The sequence below is a fragment of the Manihot esculenta genome, chromosome 14, assembly GCF_001659605.2.
Source record: "Manihot esculenta cultivar AM560-2 chromosome 14, M.esculenta_v8, whole genome shotgun sequence".
NCBI classification, from domain to species: Eukaryota; Viridiplantae; Streptophyta; class Magnoliopsida; order Malpighiales; family Euphorbiaceae; genus Manihot; species Manihot esculenta.
In genome coordinates this window covers 20,246,203-20,260,595 of record NC_035174.2, presented here as the reverse complement: position 1 = coordinate 20,260,595, position 14,393 = coordinate 20,246,203, and the positions used below count along the sequence as shown (strand labels likewise).

General features: G+C 38.3%; 1 protein-coding gene across 1 annotated transcript; it reads right to left on the bottom strand.

The window, feature by feature from the left end:
• Positions 1-10,516: 10,516 nt before the first annotated feature.
• On the bottom strand, positions 10,517-12,011 carry LOC110631204 (GDSL esterase/lipase At5g03980). Its single transcript, XM_021778947.2, has 5 exons — positions 11,759-12,011; positions 11,448-11,660; positions 11,216-11,364; positions 10,858-11,131; positions 10,517-10,734 (listed from the first exon to the last, which is right to left on the bottom strand). The coding sequence occupies exons 1-5, from the start codon at positions 12,009-12,011 to the stop codon at positions 10,517-10,519; spliced, it is 1,107 nt and encodes a 368-aa protein (XP_021634639.2).
• Between the last annotated feature and the right edge of the window lie 2,382 nt (positions 12,012-14,393).

Genomic DNA, 14,393 nt, shown 5'->3' with positions numbered 1-14,393 from the left:
TTGGCTGCCGAAAGTTGAGATTCGGCCGCCGAAGGTAGGGGTGAGCAGTATTCGGTTCAAACCGAAAAAACTGACCGAACCGAACCGATTTGAAAATTTGGTTCGGTTTTTTATATATTTCGGTTCGGTTCGATTTTCAATTTCAAAAATTTCGGTTATTTCGGTTCGGTTCGGTTTTGATCAGAAAAAAACCGAAAAAACCGAACCGAACCGATTAGTAATAATAATATGTTTTTTCAATAATATATAGAAATTAAATCATATTAAAATTAAAATATTTTAATTAAATTTTAAAATATTAAAAATAAAGTGTAAAAAATAAAAAATTATTAAAAATCAAAACCGATCAAACCGAACCGAACCGAATCAGACCTGTTCAGTTCAATTCGGTTTCTGACCAAAATCGGTTCGGTTCGGTTTTCATAAACACTCAAATTTTGATTTTCGGTTTATTCGGTTCGGTTCGGTTTTGAACCGAACCGACCGAATGCTCACCCCTAGCCGAAGGTGCATGAGTTTCGACTCTGGAGAGGACTTTCGGCCGCCGAACCTGCCGCCGAAAGTGTCCTGTCCAGCTTCCCTTTGCATGCTTTGCATAGATGTTTGAGTGAGTTTACGGGGATTCTTGGGGAGTTTAATAGAGTTGTTCATAAGCTAGTTTGGTCCCTCATTTGAGTCCATCTGTGTAGGCACAGACCAGAGAAACCAGAGAGAGCAGCAGTGAGTACTGCTCCAGCATTTACAGAACCTGCAGAGTCAGTCCAGATAGTCAGAGGTGAGTGGAACTAAACTTAATTCTTTTAATTAAAAAATGAAATGCGTTGAGCATAATTCATGCATCATAAATATGCAGTAGGTTGTTTGCATTAGAATCCACGAATATGTTGCATTGCATAGTTATTTGTTGATGTGGGTGAATGCTGAGTGATCCAATAGTCTCTGAGAGAAGTCCAGGAGCCTTTGACTACGCCCTGGCAATGGTAAGTACACAGGTGTTATATACACGTATACATATATGACAGGAAGACCAGGTGCTCGATTCTACGCCCTGGCACGGTAGAGCTACCGGGACTATGTGGTGACAGGTTTACCCTTGATGTGGCTTGTCTGTGATATGATGCATTCCATAAGATCATGTGTTAATGACTTATTTTACTGTTCTACTCACTGGGCTATAGAGCTCATCCCACTCCCTTAACCCCAGTCTTGCAGGTTCAGTGTACAGTGTACAGGGGAAGTCCAGCAGAGTACAGGAAGAGAGAAGAGTTTTGTAATAAAATATTGTGGACATGTAACATTAAAGAGATGTAACAGTTGTGTATAAAGTTAGAATTGTGCTTGACTTAGTTCTTTTTGTGTTGTAAATCTTCTGTATACATGGTCTGTTTATATAACTATTTGACCGAGTATGTGACAAACCAGGCTTAACAGGTATGAATTAACCCATTTAGAGCAAGCTCTAGTCAGGGGTACAGAGTACAGAGATAGTGCATGCACAGGTTAAGTCTTGGTCTAGAGAAAAGTTTTTATTTTCACAGAAAATGTATGACCATGTATGAGATTTTACAGGTACTCAGAGAGTATAGCAGGCTTGCTCGGGTTCTGGCGGCCTTAAGCCGATCTGAATCCTAGCGCCGGTGACGGTCCATTTTGGGGTCGTTACAGATTGGTATCAGAGTCCAAGGTTCAAATGATCGGACCTATAGAGAGAGTGTCGGGCTCATAGCGGTTAGAGGTGGTTAAGCACAATAGGAAATCATGTCCACTAGGATAGGATGTTGCGTCCTGTCTATTTGATGCTATGATTTATGCATGTGCTTTACTGTTATATGAGTTACTTATATGTTGCAATATGTGTTGGTTTTCAGAGGTAAGATGAGAGAAACTCGTCGATCAGCTCGATTAACTGGAGTCCCACCAGATAGTGAGAGAATAGCTGCTCGTCCTCCTGCATTGCCAAGGGCAAGGTCTCAGAGATCTAGCAGGGAAGGTACGTCAATAGACCCTAGAAGGTCTGTAGACGAGAGCAAAAGAGGTACAGTTAGAGGAAGAAGATTAGAGGAAGTGAGGGAGGCTATGGAGATTGATCAGTCCATAGATGAAAGCATGAGTGTAGACAGATCTGACGAAGGTATGGGAGAGTCGCAGGAAGGCGCTCAGACCTCAGGGTTTGGTTATCCAGCCTTTCCTCAGGACCCATGGTATCCGATGGGAGGTATGTCGGAGTACTCTAGTTTTGTCCCATATCCTACTTACATGCCATATATGCCTTATCCTCATTATTACCCACCATATCCTATGTATCCACCTTCCCCTACCCATCCAAGTGCAGCACACCCAGAGCTAAATGAACCAGTACCTCCACCACCACAACCAGAACCAGTAGCTCCTGTTGCCCAAAGACATCAACCTAGCTCATCTGGAGGTAAGGTGCAAATGACAGAGTACTTGAAATTGGATGCTCCTAAATTCAATCCAGGAGATGATCCATTTGAGTACCTTAAAACTGTGAAGATGATTACTGATGAGTTGGGAGCAGATGATAGCAGAGCCATAGAAATGGCGGGGTTTACACTTAAGTGTAAGAAAGCTCAAGAATGGTTCAAGAACTATATGGAACCCAGGATGGACAGTATGTCATGGGGAGAGTTCGCTAATGAGTTTGCAGGGTGGGCTTTTCTTGATAGCTCCAGGGAGATGAAAGTAATAGAATTTGAGTAGTTGAGACAGACAGACGAGATGAGTGTTAACGAGTTTACAGATAAGTTCCTGGATTTGCTTCAGTATGTGGGTCAAGCCTATGATACTGATCAAAAGAAGGCAAGGAGATATACTATGAGATTGCATCCCAGGTATTCTTCCTTGATTCTTCCAGCAGAAAAGGAAAGTTTCCACTCTATAGTGGATGCCGCCAGGAAAATGGAGGCTAGTGCTAATATTCAGAGACAGTCAAAAGCACAGGCTTCGGGTTCTAAGGCCCCCAGTTCAGGAACTTCAGGCAGCAAGAGATGGGATAGAGCAAAAGGATTAAAGAACAAGTTCTGGAGTAAAGCTAAGTCTAGTCTGGGAATGGGTAGTGGCTTAAGCTCTGGCACAGCTTATCCAGTATGCAGAAGATGCGGAAGACCACATGGAGGAGCTTGTCGGTTGGGATCTTCAGCTTGCTATCGATGTGGACAGGAAGGGCATATTGCTCGGGATTGTCCTCAGGTGACTTTTGTGGCACCATCCCAGCAGATGAGTTCAGGCAGTGTGGTACAGCCAGTAGTACAGCCAGCAGCTCTAGTCATGCCTCAGAGTAGTAGCAGAGGTAGAGGGAGAGGGGCAGCCTCTACTTCAGCAGCAGGTTCCCGAGGTGGAAATCCGGTAGCCCCAGTATGGATTTTCACTATGACACAGGAGGAGGCGAACACGTCGAACACAGTGGTGTCAGGTAATCTCATCATTGGGTGTTCAGATGTGTATGCTTTGATGGACCCCGGTGCTTCTCATTCCTTTATTGCTTCGAGAGCCATAGAGAGATTGGGTTTGATCATTTCTGAGTTAGAGTATCCTCTCTGGGTCAGTGGACCCAAGTGTGACCCATCAGTGGCAGCGTCAGTCTGTCATTTCAGTCCAGTGTTCATAGAGGGTAGATGCCTTCCAGCTGACCTTGTGGTTCTAGACTTGACAGATTTTGATGTCATTCTAGGGATGGATTGGTTATCTGCATACGGTGCGACCTTGGACTGTAGAGACAAGGTAGTTAGTCTCAGAGACCAGGATGGGTCAGAGTGTGTCTTTAGAAGAGACAGGAGGGGTACACCCAGAGGTTTGATTTTAGCCCTACAGGCTCGTCGTTTGCTTAGGAGGGGTTGTCAGGGGTTTCTAGCTCATGTGAGAGAGCTAGACAGACAGGTTAGGGAACCAGCTTCGATACCAGTAGTCCAAGAGTTTCCAGATGTTTTTCCAGATGAACTTCCAGGACTACCGCCTGGTAGGGAGATAGAGTTTGAAATTGAATTGCTGTCTGATACCAGACCTATCTCTATTCCTCCCTACAGGATGGCGCTAGCAGAGTTAAAGGAGTTGAAAGAACAGTTGCAGGAATTGGTAGATAAGGGTTTCATCCGCCCTAGTACCTCACCTTGGGGTGCTCCAGTACTGTTTGTCAAAAAGAAGGATGGATCCCTCAGACTTTGTATCGACTACAGACAGTTGAACAAGGTCACTACCAAGAATAGGTATCCCCTACCTAGGATTGATGATCTATTTGACCAGCTAGTTGGAGCAGGTTGTTTCTCTAAAATAGATCTGAGATCCGGGTATCATCAGTTGAGAGTCAGAGAGGCAGATGTGCCAAAGACAGCTTTCAGGACCAGATATGGGCATTATGAGTTCTTAGTGATGCCGTTCGGGTTGACTAACGCCCCTGCAGCATTCATGGATCTCATGAACAGAGTTTTCAGCGAGTATCTGGATAACTTTGTTATTGTTTTTATCGATGACATCTTAGTGTATTCCAGAGATGCAGAGGAGCATGCCCAGCATCTGAGGATAGTTCTGCAGATACTGAGAGAGCATGGTTTGTATGCCAAGTTCTCTAAGTGTGAGTTTTGGTTGAGGAGCATTTCCTTCTTGGGACACGTGGTATCAGCAGAAGGGATTGAGGTAGACCCCAAGAAGATAGAGGTTGTAGCTAACTGGCCCAGACCCACTACAGTGACTGAGATTAAAAGCTTTTTGGGATTGGCAGGTTACTACAGGAGGTTCGTTCAGGACTTCTCGAAGATAGCTGCTCCTATGACCAAACTGACTTAGAAGAACCAGAAGTTCAACTGGTCAGACCAGTGCGAAGAGAGCTTTGAGGAGCTCAAGAGGAGATTGACATCAGCACCAGTGTTAGCTCTGCCTGTTAGTAATGAGGATTTCACAGTGTTCTGTGATGCATCTCGAGTGGGATTGGGTTGTGTTTTGATGCAGAGTGATAGGGTGATTGCTTATGCTTCTAGACAGTTGAAGAAGCACGAGTTGAATTACCCCACCCATGATCTAGAGATGGCAACAGTTATCTTTGCACTCAAGATGTGGAGGCATTACCTCTACGGGGTTAAATGCGAGATCTTCACTGATCACAAGAGTTTACAGTACATCTTGAGCCTGAGAGAGCTGAATTTGAGGTAGAGAAGATGGATAGAATTGCTCAGTGATTATGATTGTAAGATCCAGTATCATCCGGGTAAGGCGAATGTTGTGGCAGACTCCCTAAGCCGGAAGTCACTAGGCAGTTTATCCCATATAGCAGCAGAGCGGAGACCAGTAGTGATGGAGCTTTATAAGCTCATTGAGGAAGGGTTACAGCTAGAGTTGTCTGGTACGGGTGCATTGATAGCACAAATGAGAGTGACACCTGTGTTTCTGGAGCAGATAGCTCAAAAACAGCACGAGGACCCAGAGTTGCTGAAAATTGCCAGGACTGCTCAGTCAGGCAACTGTGCAGAGTTCAAATTTGATAGCAAAGGGATCCTTCGCTATGGGAGTCGACTTTGTGTACCAGATAGTAGTAGTCTGAAGGAAGACATTATGAGGGAAGCTCATAATGCGAGGTATAGTGTTCACCCAGGAGCCACCAAGATGTATCAGGATCTGAAGAAGGTATATTGGTGGCCAGCCATGAAGAAAGAAGTGGCGCTGTTCGTGACAGCCTGTGAGGTTTGTCAAAGGGTGAAATTAGAACATCAGAAGCCGGCTAGAATGCTTAACCCACTGCCGATTCCAGAATGGAAATGGGAGAACATAGCTATGGATTTTGTAATGGGCTTACCGGCAGCGTCCAACAGGATAGACTCCATATGGGTGATTGTGGACAGACTCACGAAATCTGCTCATTTCATTCTAGTTAGGAGTAACTATTCTGTGGATAAGTTGGCACATGTATATCTGGATGAGATAGTGAGATTACATGGAGTTCCAATATCTATAGTCTCAGATAGAGGACCTCAGTTCACCTCCAGATTTTGGCAAAGTCTGCAGAGTGCGATGGGCACAAGGTTGGAGTTTAGCACTGCTTTCCATCCGCAGACTGATGGACAGTCAGAGAGGACCATCCAGACCATTGAAGATATGCTCAGAATGTGTGTGTTAGACTTTGGCGGTTCTTGGAGGCAGCATCTACCTCTGGTGGAGTTTACCTATAATAACAGTCAGCATGCTAGCATCGGGATGGCTCCTTATGAAGCGTTGTATGGGAGGAAGTGCAGATCACCTGTTTGCTGGGAAGAGGTAGGAGAAAAAGCTCTTGCAGGGCCAGAGTTAGTAGCGATTACCAGTAGAACAGTGCCTATGATCAGAGAGAGGATCAGAACAGCTCAGAGTAGACAGAAAAGCTATGCGGACGTTCGCAGGAAACTGTTAGAGTTCCAGGAGGGTGATTGGGTATTGCTGAAAGTGTCTCCAATGAAAGGAGTGGTTTGTTTTGGAAAGAAGGGTAAGCTAGCTCCACGGTACATTGGACCCTTTGAGATTTTGCAGAGGATCGGCAATGTGTCGTATAAGCTGGATTTACCTACTTCTATGGAGAGAATTCACCCGGTATTTCATATTTCTATGCTACGGAAATTTGTGTCAGATCCGGGTCAAGTTATTAGTGAGCCTGATGTGGAGGTCCTTGGAGATCTCACCTATATAGAGCAGCCAGTGCGGATTCTTGACACACAGATCAGACAGCTAAGGAACAAAGAGATTCCGATTGTGAAAGTCCTGTGGAACCATCATAATCTAGAAGAGTGTACCTGGGAGACGCGAGAGTCTATGCTCCAGCAGTATCCATATCTGTTTTGAGGTTAGTTTCCTCCTTTTTCTATATTTATATGTTTGTTTTAGGAACATTCAGGGACGAATGTTCTTAAGGGGGGGAGAATGTAATACCCGGCTAGAGTTCGGCATCGGAATTCCTGTCGTCCGGTGGAATCCAGGATGTCGGAATTCTCTAGAAGGGTAAGAGTTATGTTTTTCTAAATTAATGTAGTATGTTTTACTGTTTTTTAAGCTAACATGAAAAAAGGTTTTGCAAGAAAAGAATCAAGGCAGAAAAGCCAAGTTCGGCCGCCGAACATGCATGGCTTTCGGTTTCACGTGTGGCCGCCGAAGGTGGTCTGGCTAGCCACCTATAAAAGGCCCTCAGTCGGTTGAAAGGATAAAGATTGCCTCTTTCTTTCACTTTCTGAGGTGAGACTCTGTCTTCCTTAAGTTTGCTTCATGTTTTCATTAACTCTTGCAAAGATTTGATAAGGTTTTGAGCTAAAAACACAAAGTTGTGCATTTTGGAGAGTTTTAAGGAGAGTTGCTCCAAAACTCCACGTTAGGATCGTTCATCTTCTTGGTTTCAAGAGGTAAGTGAAGATCCTAAGCTTGTTTTCATGATTTATGGAAGATTGTTGAGGTTTTGGGGGAGAGTTGCATGATTAGGATAAAAGAGAGTTTTTTGATATTTTTGTGAGAAAAGCTTGTATCTGTGTTATCTGTTTTGTGTTGTTGGGGTTTTAAGGTAGTTTCTGACCCCTTTGAGCATGTACTTGGGTGTATGCATGTTGAGGAGTTGAGGTGTTTGAGTTGGAGGAAGATTGGTGCATTTTGGCGTGAGGCAGAGCAAGGTTCTGCCTTGCTGCTGAACCCAGCTTTGGCCGCCGAAGGTGCATGAGTTTCGGCTCTGGAGAGGACTTTCGGCCGCCGAACCTGCCGCCGAAAGTGTCTTGTCCAGCTTTCCTTTGCATGCTTTGCATAGATGTTTGAGTGAGTTTACGGGGATTCTTGGGGAGTTTAATAGAGTTGTTCATAAGCTAGTTTGGTCCTTCATTTGAGTCCATCTGTGTAGGCACAGACCAGAGGAACCAGAGAGAGCAGCAGTGAGTACTGCTCCAGCGTTTACAGAGCCTGCAGAGTCAGTCCAGATAGTCAGAGGTGAGTGGAACTAAACTTAATTCTTTTAATTAAAAAATGAAATGCGTTGAGCATAATTCATGCATCATAAATATGCAGTAGGTTGTTTGCATTAGAATCCACGAATATGTTGCATTGCATAGTTATTTGTTGATGTGGGTGAATGCTGAGTGATCCAATAGTCTCTGAGAGAAGTCCAGGAGCCTTTGACTACGCCCTGGCAGGTATAGAGAAGTCCAGGAGCCTTTGACTACGCCCTGGCAGGTATAGAAAAGTCCAGGAGCCTTTGACTACGCCCTGGCAATGGTAAGTACACAAGTGTTATATACACGTATACATATATGACAGGAAGACCAGGTGCTTGATTCTACGCCCTGGCACGGTAGAACTACCGGTACTATGTGGTGACAGGTTTACCCTTGATGTGGCTTGTCTGTGATATGATGCATTCCATAAGATCATGTGTTAATGACTTGTTTTACTGTTCTACTCACTGGGCTATAGAGCTCATCCCACTCCCTTAACCCCAGTCTTGCAGGTTCAGTGTACAGTGTACAGGGGAAGTCCAACAGAGTACAGGAAGAGAGAAGAGTTTTGTAATAAAATATTGTGGACATGTAACATTAAAGAAATGTAACAGTTGTGTATAAAGTTAGAATTGTGCTTGACTTAGTTCTTTTTGTGTTGTAAATCTTCTGTATACATGGTCTGTTTATATAACTGTTTGACCGAGTATGTGAAAAACTAGGCTTAACAGGTATGAATTAACTCATCTAGAGCAAGCTCTAGTCAAGGGTACAGAGTACAGAGATAGTGCATGCACAGGTTAAGTCTTGGTCCAGAGAAAAGTTTTTATTTTCACAGAAAATGTATGACCATGTATGAGATTTTACAGGTACTCAGAGAGTATAGCAGGCTTGCTACGAGTTCTGGCGGCCTTAAGCCGATCTGAATCCTAGCGCCGGTGACGGTCCATTTTGGGGTCGTTATAAAAACAAAGCCTTCAAACCTCAATAATACATGCACGGGTGAGTTCAGACGGAGATGATGCAACCTAATGCCTCTGAAAGGGAAAACCAAACTTCCACATTTGTATTAAGTTGTTGTCTCAAAAGCCTAGGAAGAAATCTGTAGATTGTTTGTCACTAAGTAGAAAAAAGTCATGGAAGTTGCCTGAGACTCTACTCTTCTAGTTCCAGCACATTTCTTTCACCTGGATTTTACCTTGAAGGTATAAATCATGGAAAACTTCACTTGTTTGTCTTAAAAAATAGAAAAAAGAAAATACAAACAAAGGCAAGTCAAAAAACAACTCTCTCTTTTGAAGCATAGCTTACCAAAGTACCACAATAAAAGCTATATATAATATCACCCAAAGGGAGAAAAACAATCCATGTTAGACAAGAGGAGGATGAGTCCCTCCACTTGAAAAAGGCAAGGGTACTGGTGAGGAATTACAAACATTGACTCACAAACTATTAACATATGTCATCAATAAATTGCATATGTGAAATGTGGCTTCAACTTTCAAAATAGCAACACTTTTAGTTAATGAGATCAAAAAGACTTGCCTTGTATAACAATCCATGCACTTAACGTATTCAAACAATTGTAGAACATGCATATAATTGGACACAAGGATATATACTTTATTAAAAAAAATCCAACTAGTCAAGATTTTTATAGTGGATATAAATATTACAATTGGATGATGTGTCGATTATTAACTAAATTTAAATTCAGATAGGGTGATTTTCACAGTTGCCCTTCCTATTTACATCTTTAATACCCTGTACTCATGTAAAAAAATTTCTTCCATTCTCACTCAAATTATAGTATTTTAATAAAAAGAGAGAAAATTAATGAGATCAAAAGGACTTGCCTTGTATAACAATCCATGCACTTAAAAAATTCAAACAATTGTAGAACAGGTGGACCATTGGATACATGATATATACTTTCTTAAAAAAAAAAAATAACTGGTCAAGATTTTTTCACCTGTTATAAATATTACAATTGGATGATGTGTCGTTTATTAATTAGGTTAAGATTCAGATAGGGTTATTTTCACACTTACCCTACCTATTTAAATCCTTAATACTCATTGAATTTCTTCCATTCTCACTCATATTATAGTATTTTAATAAAAAGAAGGAAAAATGATTACTTAATCCCTACAGTTTAGGGAAACAAATTACTTAGTCCTTGAGTTTTTGAAAATATACTAAATCATCCCTCACAATTAAGAAAGTCATTTCCTTTGTTTCTTAAAGCTATTAAGGACTAATAAAAAGTCGAAACTGCCCTAAAAATATTAGACTAATAACTTAATTAACCTAAAAGAAAAAAATCAAAATCCCTAATTTCTGTGTGTCCATTCTCTTTATATAGCTCCCGATAGTCTTCTCCACCTTCTCACAACTACGTCCACAAGCAATTGCCGAACTATTAGAAGAATTTGATATTAATTAACTTAAGAGTTTGAAAATATTTTCAATAACTAAAATCTAATTCCTTTAAATAAAAGAAAGGAGTCAAATTGGAATACTCTCTAGCTACTTCTCACTAATCTAAGTAATATCAAATCTAATCGAAACAATCAAGCAACACATTGAAGCTTTCGAAAGATGTCACGAATGAGCCATCGTGCCATGAAGAAATAGGCCTTCTGCGTCAAATGTATCCCATCCCAACTCATACGTTCTTGAGGTTTATCACAAACTTGCACATTAGGAGCTCCACACAATCTTTCAAGACTGAAATCATAGTCACCTCCACTCCCACAACAAGCTTTTTGCAATGATTTCGTATCAAATCCTGTTTAAATCAAACAAGTAGCAAACAATCTCAATTTCATGGAATTATATCCATATTTGTTAAGAGTTAAGACCTTTGGGTGTCACTGCAATTTATAGGATGAGGATTTGAAGAAAGACTCACCTAGTATTGCAGCCTTTTGCAAAACCCACTTGAAAGCATTGTAGTAATCACCATATACTATAATCACATGTGGATGCTCTTGTTGCAGTTCTTCAATTGCTTGCTGGAGTTGTTCATTGTGAAACATTGCGAAGTTGTTCAGTCCTTTGAGGCAATGAAATTCATCATATGCATCAGAATCATTGGTGTGAAATCCTGTAAGGTATATGGGCATGCAGCCAATAGGAAAATTTCCAGGAACAACAACTCGAGCAGCACCAAATCCAATAACCCTCTACAAACAATATAGGAAATTAAGTAAGAAAATTGATTATCAAAAGAAATCAATTAATTTCTTCTTATGGAGAAATCAACTAACCATGACAGCTTCTTTGATGGCTTTAACAACATTGGGTACCATGGAATTCAACTCATCAATGGTCTTGCCTTGAAAGAATGCATAGTTATAGTCATTGCCTCCAATCTCCCCAACCATGAACAGAGATTCATTATGTTTCTCAGTACAAGCTGTAAATTATAATAAGGATGAAACATGAATAATGTCACAGATATGTTGAATTTATCAAATCAAAGAGCCAAAGTATAGTAACCTTTGGAATTTTGGCAAGTTGAATTGAAATGGGTATCCATCCAGCCAAGTTGTGTGCTAAGTGAACTATTGGTAACAGGGGCAATGACTCTGTTTTCTGCTAGAAATTCCACAGGCAAAGCAGTAGACCCAGCAACTGCAAAATTCACCCCATGTGTCTTGCTGGAACTAGCATTCAAGTACGCATCAAGGAGGGGAATACCAGCTGATTTTGCTGTGGAAATACAAACAAGTTTAATTTAATTACCTTAAAAATCCCACGTAGACACACAATCAATAGACAAGAGCATGAAAGGTGACAAAATTTCTTACCGATGAAGTCAATAATGAGCAAGCCATTGGAGCATCTACCAGTTGCATTCCTGTAAAAGTTTTGGCCATAGGGAAGCCTGCCAAACACAGAAGCAGGGTCCTCGTGGATCAAATTGCCGGTGTCGGATATTGAATCCCCAAGGTTATATATGGCCTGAAACTGACAAGCCTTGAGAAGATGAGCATTAGATGAAGGAGGAAGAACAAAAAAGAAGATCAGAAGCAAAGCAAAAAGAAGTTTGCAGGAAACCATCGTTGGAGTTGGAGAGAGCAGAAAGTGTAATAGCAAAGTTGATGAGAGCGATTGCCTGAGCCCCTGAAGCTTGCTCTATTTATAGCTAACAAATTTAGTTGCTTAGTTAGAAGTATGAAATCAAATAGGATTGGGTTTTTGTAACCTTTTGCGTTTAGGAATGTATTTATTTTCTGCTCTAATATGAAATCCAAATAAATTACAGAAGCTAAATTGTTGAATATACTAAATTATATATAACAAAATATGATGAAAATAAAGAAATGCTAGCTGTATTTTTTGGAAAGGGACTAATTTGTTACTTCTTTAAAATTTTAAAGATTAAATTACTAATTTATAAAAATATAAGTACTAATGCATAAATTTTCCTAAACTGCAACAACTAAATTATACTATAATAAATTAGAAAGGCTATATCGTTCGAATATAATAAAGTATGATTAAAATGAAGAAATGTTATATGTAGTTTGTGGAAAGGGATTAATTTGTTAGTTTCTTAAAATTTTAATGACTAAATTACTAATTCGTGAAAGTATAAGGATTAATGCATAAATTTTTTTAAACTCTAACAACTAAACGAAATTTTTATAGAAACTAGTCGTTTGACGGTACCTTACGTGGATATTAAAATATTTTATATTAGTATTGTATAGAATAATGTAAAGTTATTTTACGTAATATATTTTTAGAAAAATAAAGTTTACTAAATTTTAATAATGGAAGAGCATAATCATTTGAATAAAAGAATTCCAATATTTGAATTATTTTCATCCAAGTTGTATTTATCCTAGAGAGTTGAATTGGCTTTCTACAGTCATGCATCCCATTGTAGATGTAAAGAAAGTTGAAGTCATTTGAAAATAGAAGACATAGAGCTATGCGAAAAATTACACTACTCAAAACTATAAAAAAGAAAAAACTTCAAAATTATATGGAACGCAGATTATTTTAGTGAGTTTTATATAGAATGTTACATATTTGTGAAAAATAAAAAAAATTAAAATTATCACAATCATTAATATAATAAATTATAATAATTTAGACTTAATAACATGATTATTTAAAATTTGTAATGATTGGCTAGAGTATTAGAAATACTATTTTACTTTCTATTATATTTTAATTATTTATGTTTATTTAATTTTTATATAATTTATTCGAACAGAATGAAATTTTATTTGATAATATTTTATGCAATTAATTTTATTAATTCTTTAATTGTTTTATACTGTATCGCAATTAATATTTTTTATAATAATTTTAATTAATTATATATATTTATTTTATATAATTATTCATATTAGAGGAATAAAAATATATAACATTTGTTAATTAGATTATACAAGTTATAATTTCAAAAAATTATCAAATCAATAAACTAAAACTATTGTAGATAGTAAAAATTTTTTACATAACATTTTGTAATGAATTTATATATATTTATTTATTTATTGATAGTAATTTATTTTATTATCTAAACACTTTTTATATTTTAGTTATTCAATTTTTATAAATGTACTTTTAATATTATTTTTAATTTGTTTAATAGTAAAATACAATAAAATTTTTGTTATAATATTAATAATATATTGTATTAAAAAGTAGTAGGAAATCAAAAGCTGTAATCCCAAAAATAATAAAATAAAATAAAATCAAATATCACTATATCTAACCAAATTATTTTTCTATCAAAGAAAATAGAGTCATTTCATTATATCCATAACTTAAATTTTGGTTAAATTACATATAAATTTTAAAATTCTATCTATTAAATCTATTATTTCTCAAAATTTGATTATACTAATATACTTAAATTATTATTCACTTGGTCTTTTTATTAGGGTAGTAAAATTTCAAATAGAACATAAATAACAATTTCATGAATAAATAAATAAATAAATAAATAATTGAAATAAAATAAAATAAATAATAAATAAAAGAATAAGAAAAAAGAAAAAGAGAAGAGAAAAAGAGAAAGAAAAAAAAAAGATAAATAAAAATCTACTTTAAAGACAAGTGGCAATGGTTAGCCACTTAACTAAAAATAAAAAGAAAAAAGAAAAAAAAAAAGAAGAAAAGTTTGGCAGAGAAGAAAAAATCCATTTTTCTTCCATTCTCCTTCTCCTTTCCCGTCAATTAAGAGAAAGTACCAATTTCTCTATTTTTTTTTTCCATACCAAAATTTCTTCAAAATTCCATCTCCGATCAATTACCCATCTTATCCCAGTGTTAAGATTAATGAAATGTTATAAAGTGTTTTGATCTGAATTGAATCTGTGTTGATGTCGAAAGAAGTTTGGAGGTTAAGGTTGAAATTAATAGAAGTGTGATATTACTATTCACAGGTGGAATTTAGTCCATATTTTAAGGGAAACTCTGCCG

Excerpts from the sequence above, each read along its gene's own strand:
- LOC110631204 (XM_021778947.2), bottom strand. The coding sequence starts at position 12,011 with ATGGTTTCCTGCAAACTTCTTTTTGCTTTGCTTCTGATCTTCTTTTTT. Across the intron at positions 11,661-11,758 it reads GCTCATTATTGACTTCATCG|CAAAATCAGCTGGTATTCCC; the intron begins GTAAGAAATTTT and ends GTATTTCCACAG. Across the intron at positions 10,735-10,857 it reads GCAAAAGGCTGCAATACTAG|GATTTGATACGAAATCATTG; the intron begins GTGAGTCTTTCT and ends TGATTTAAACAG.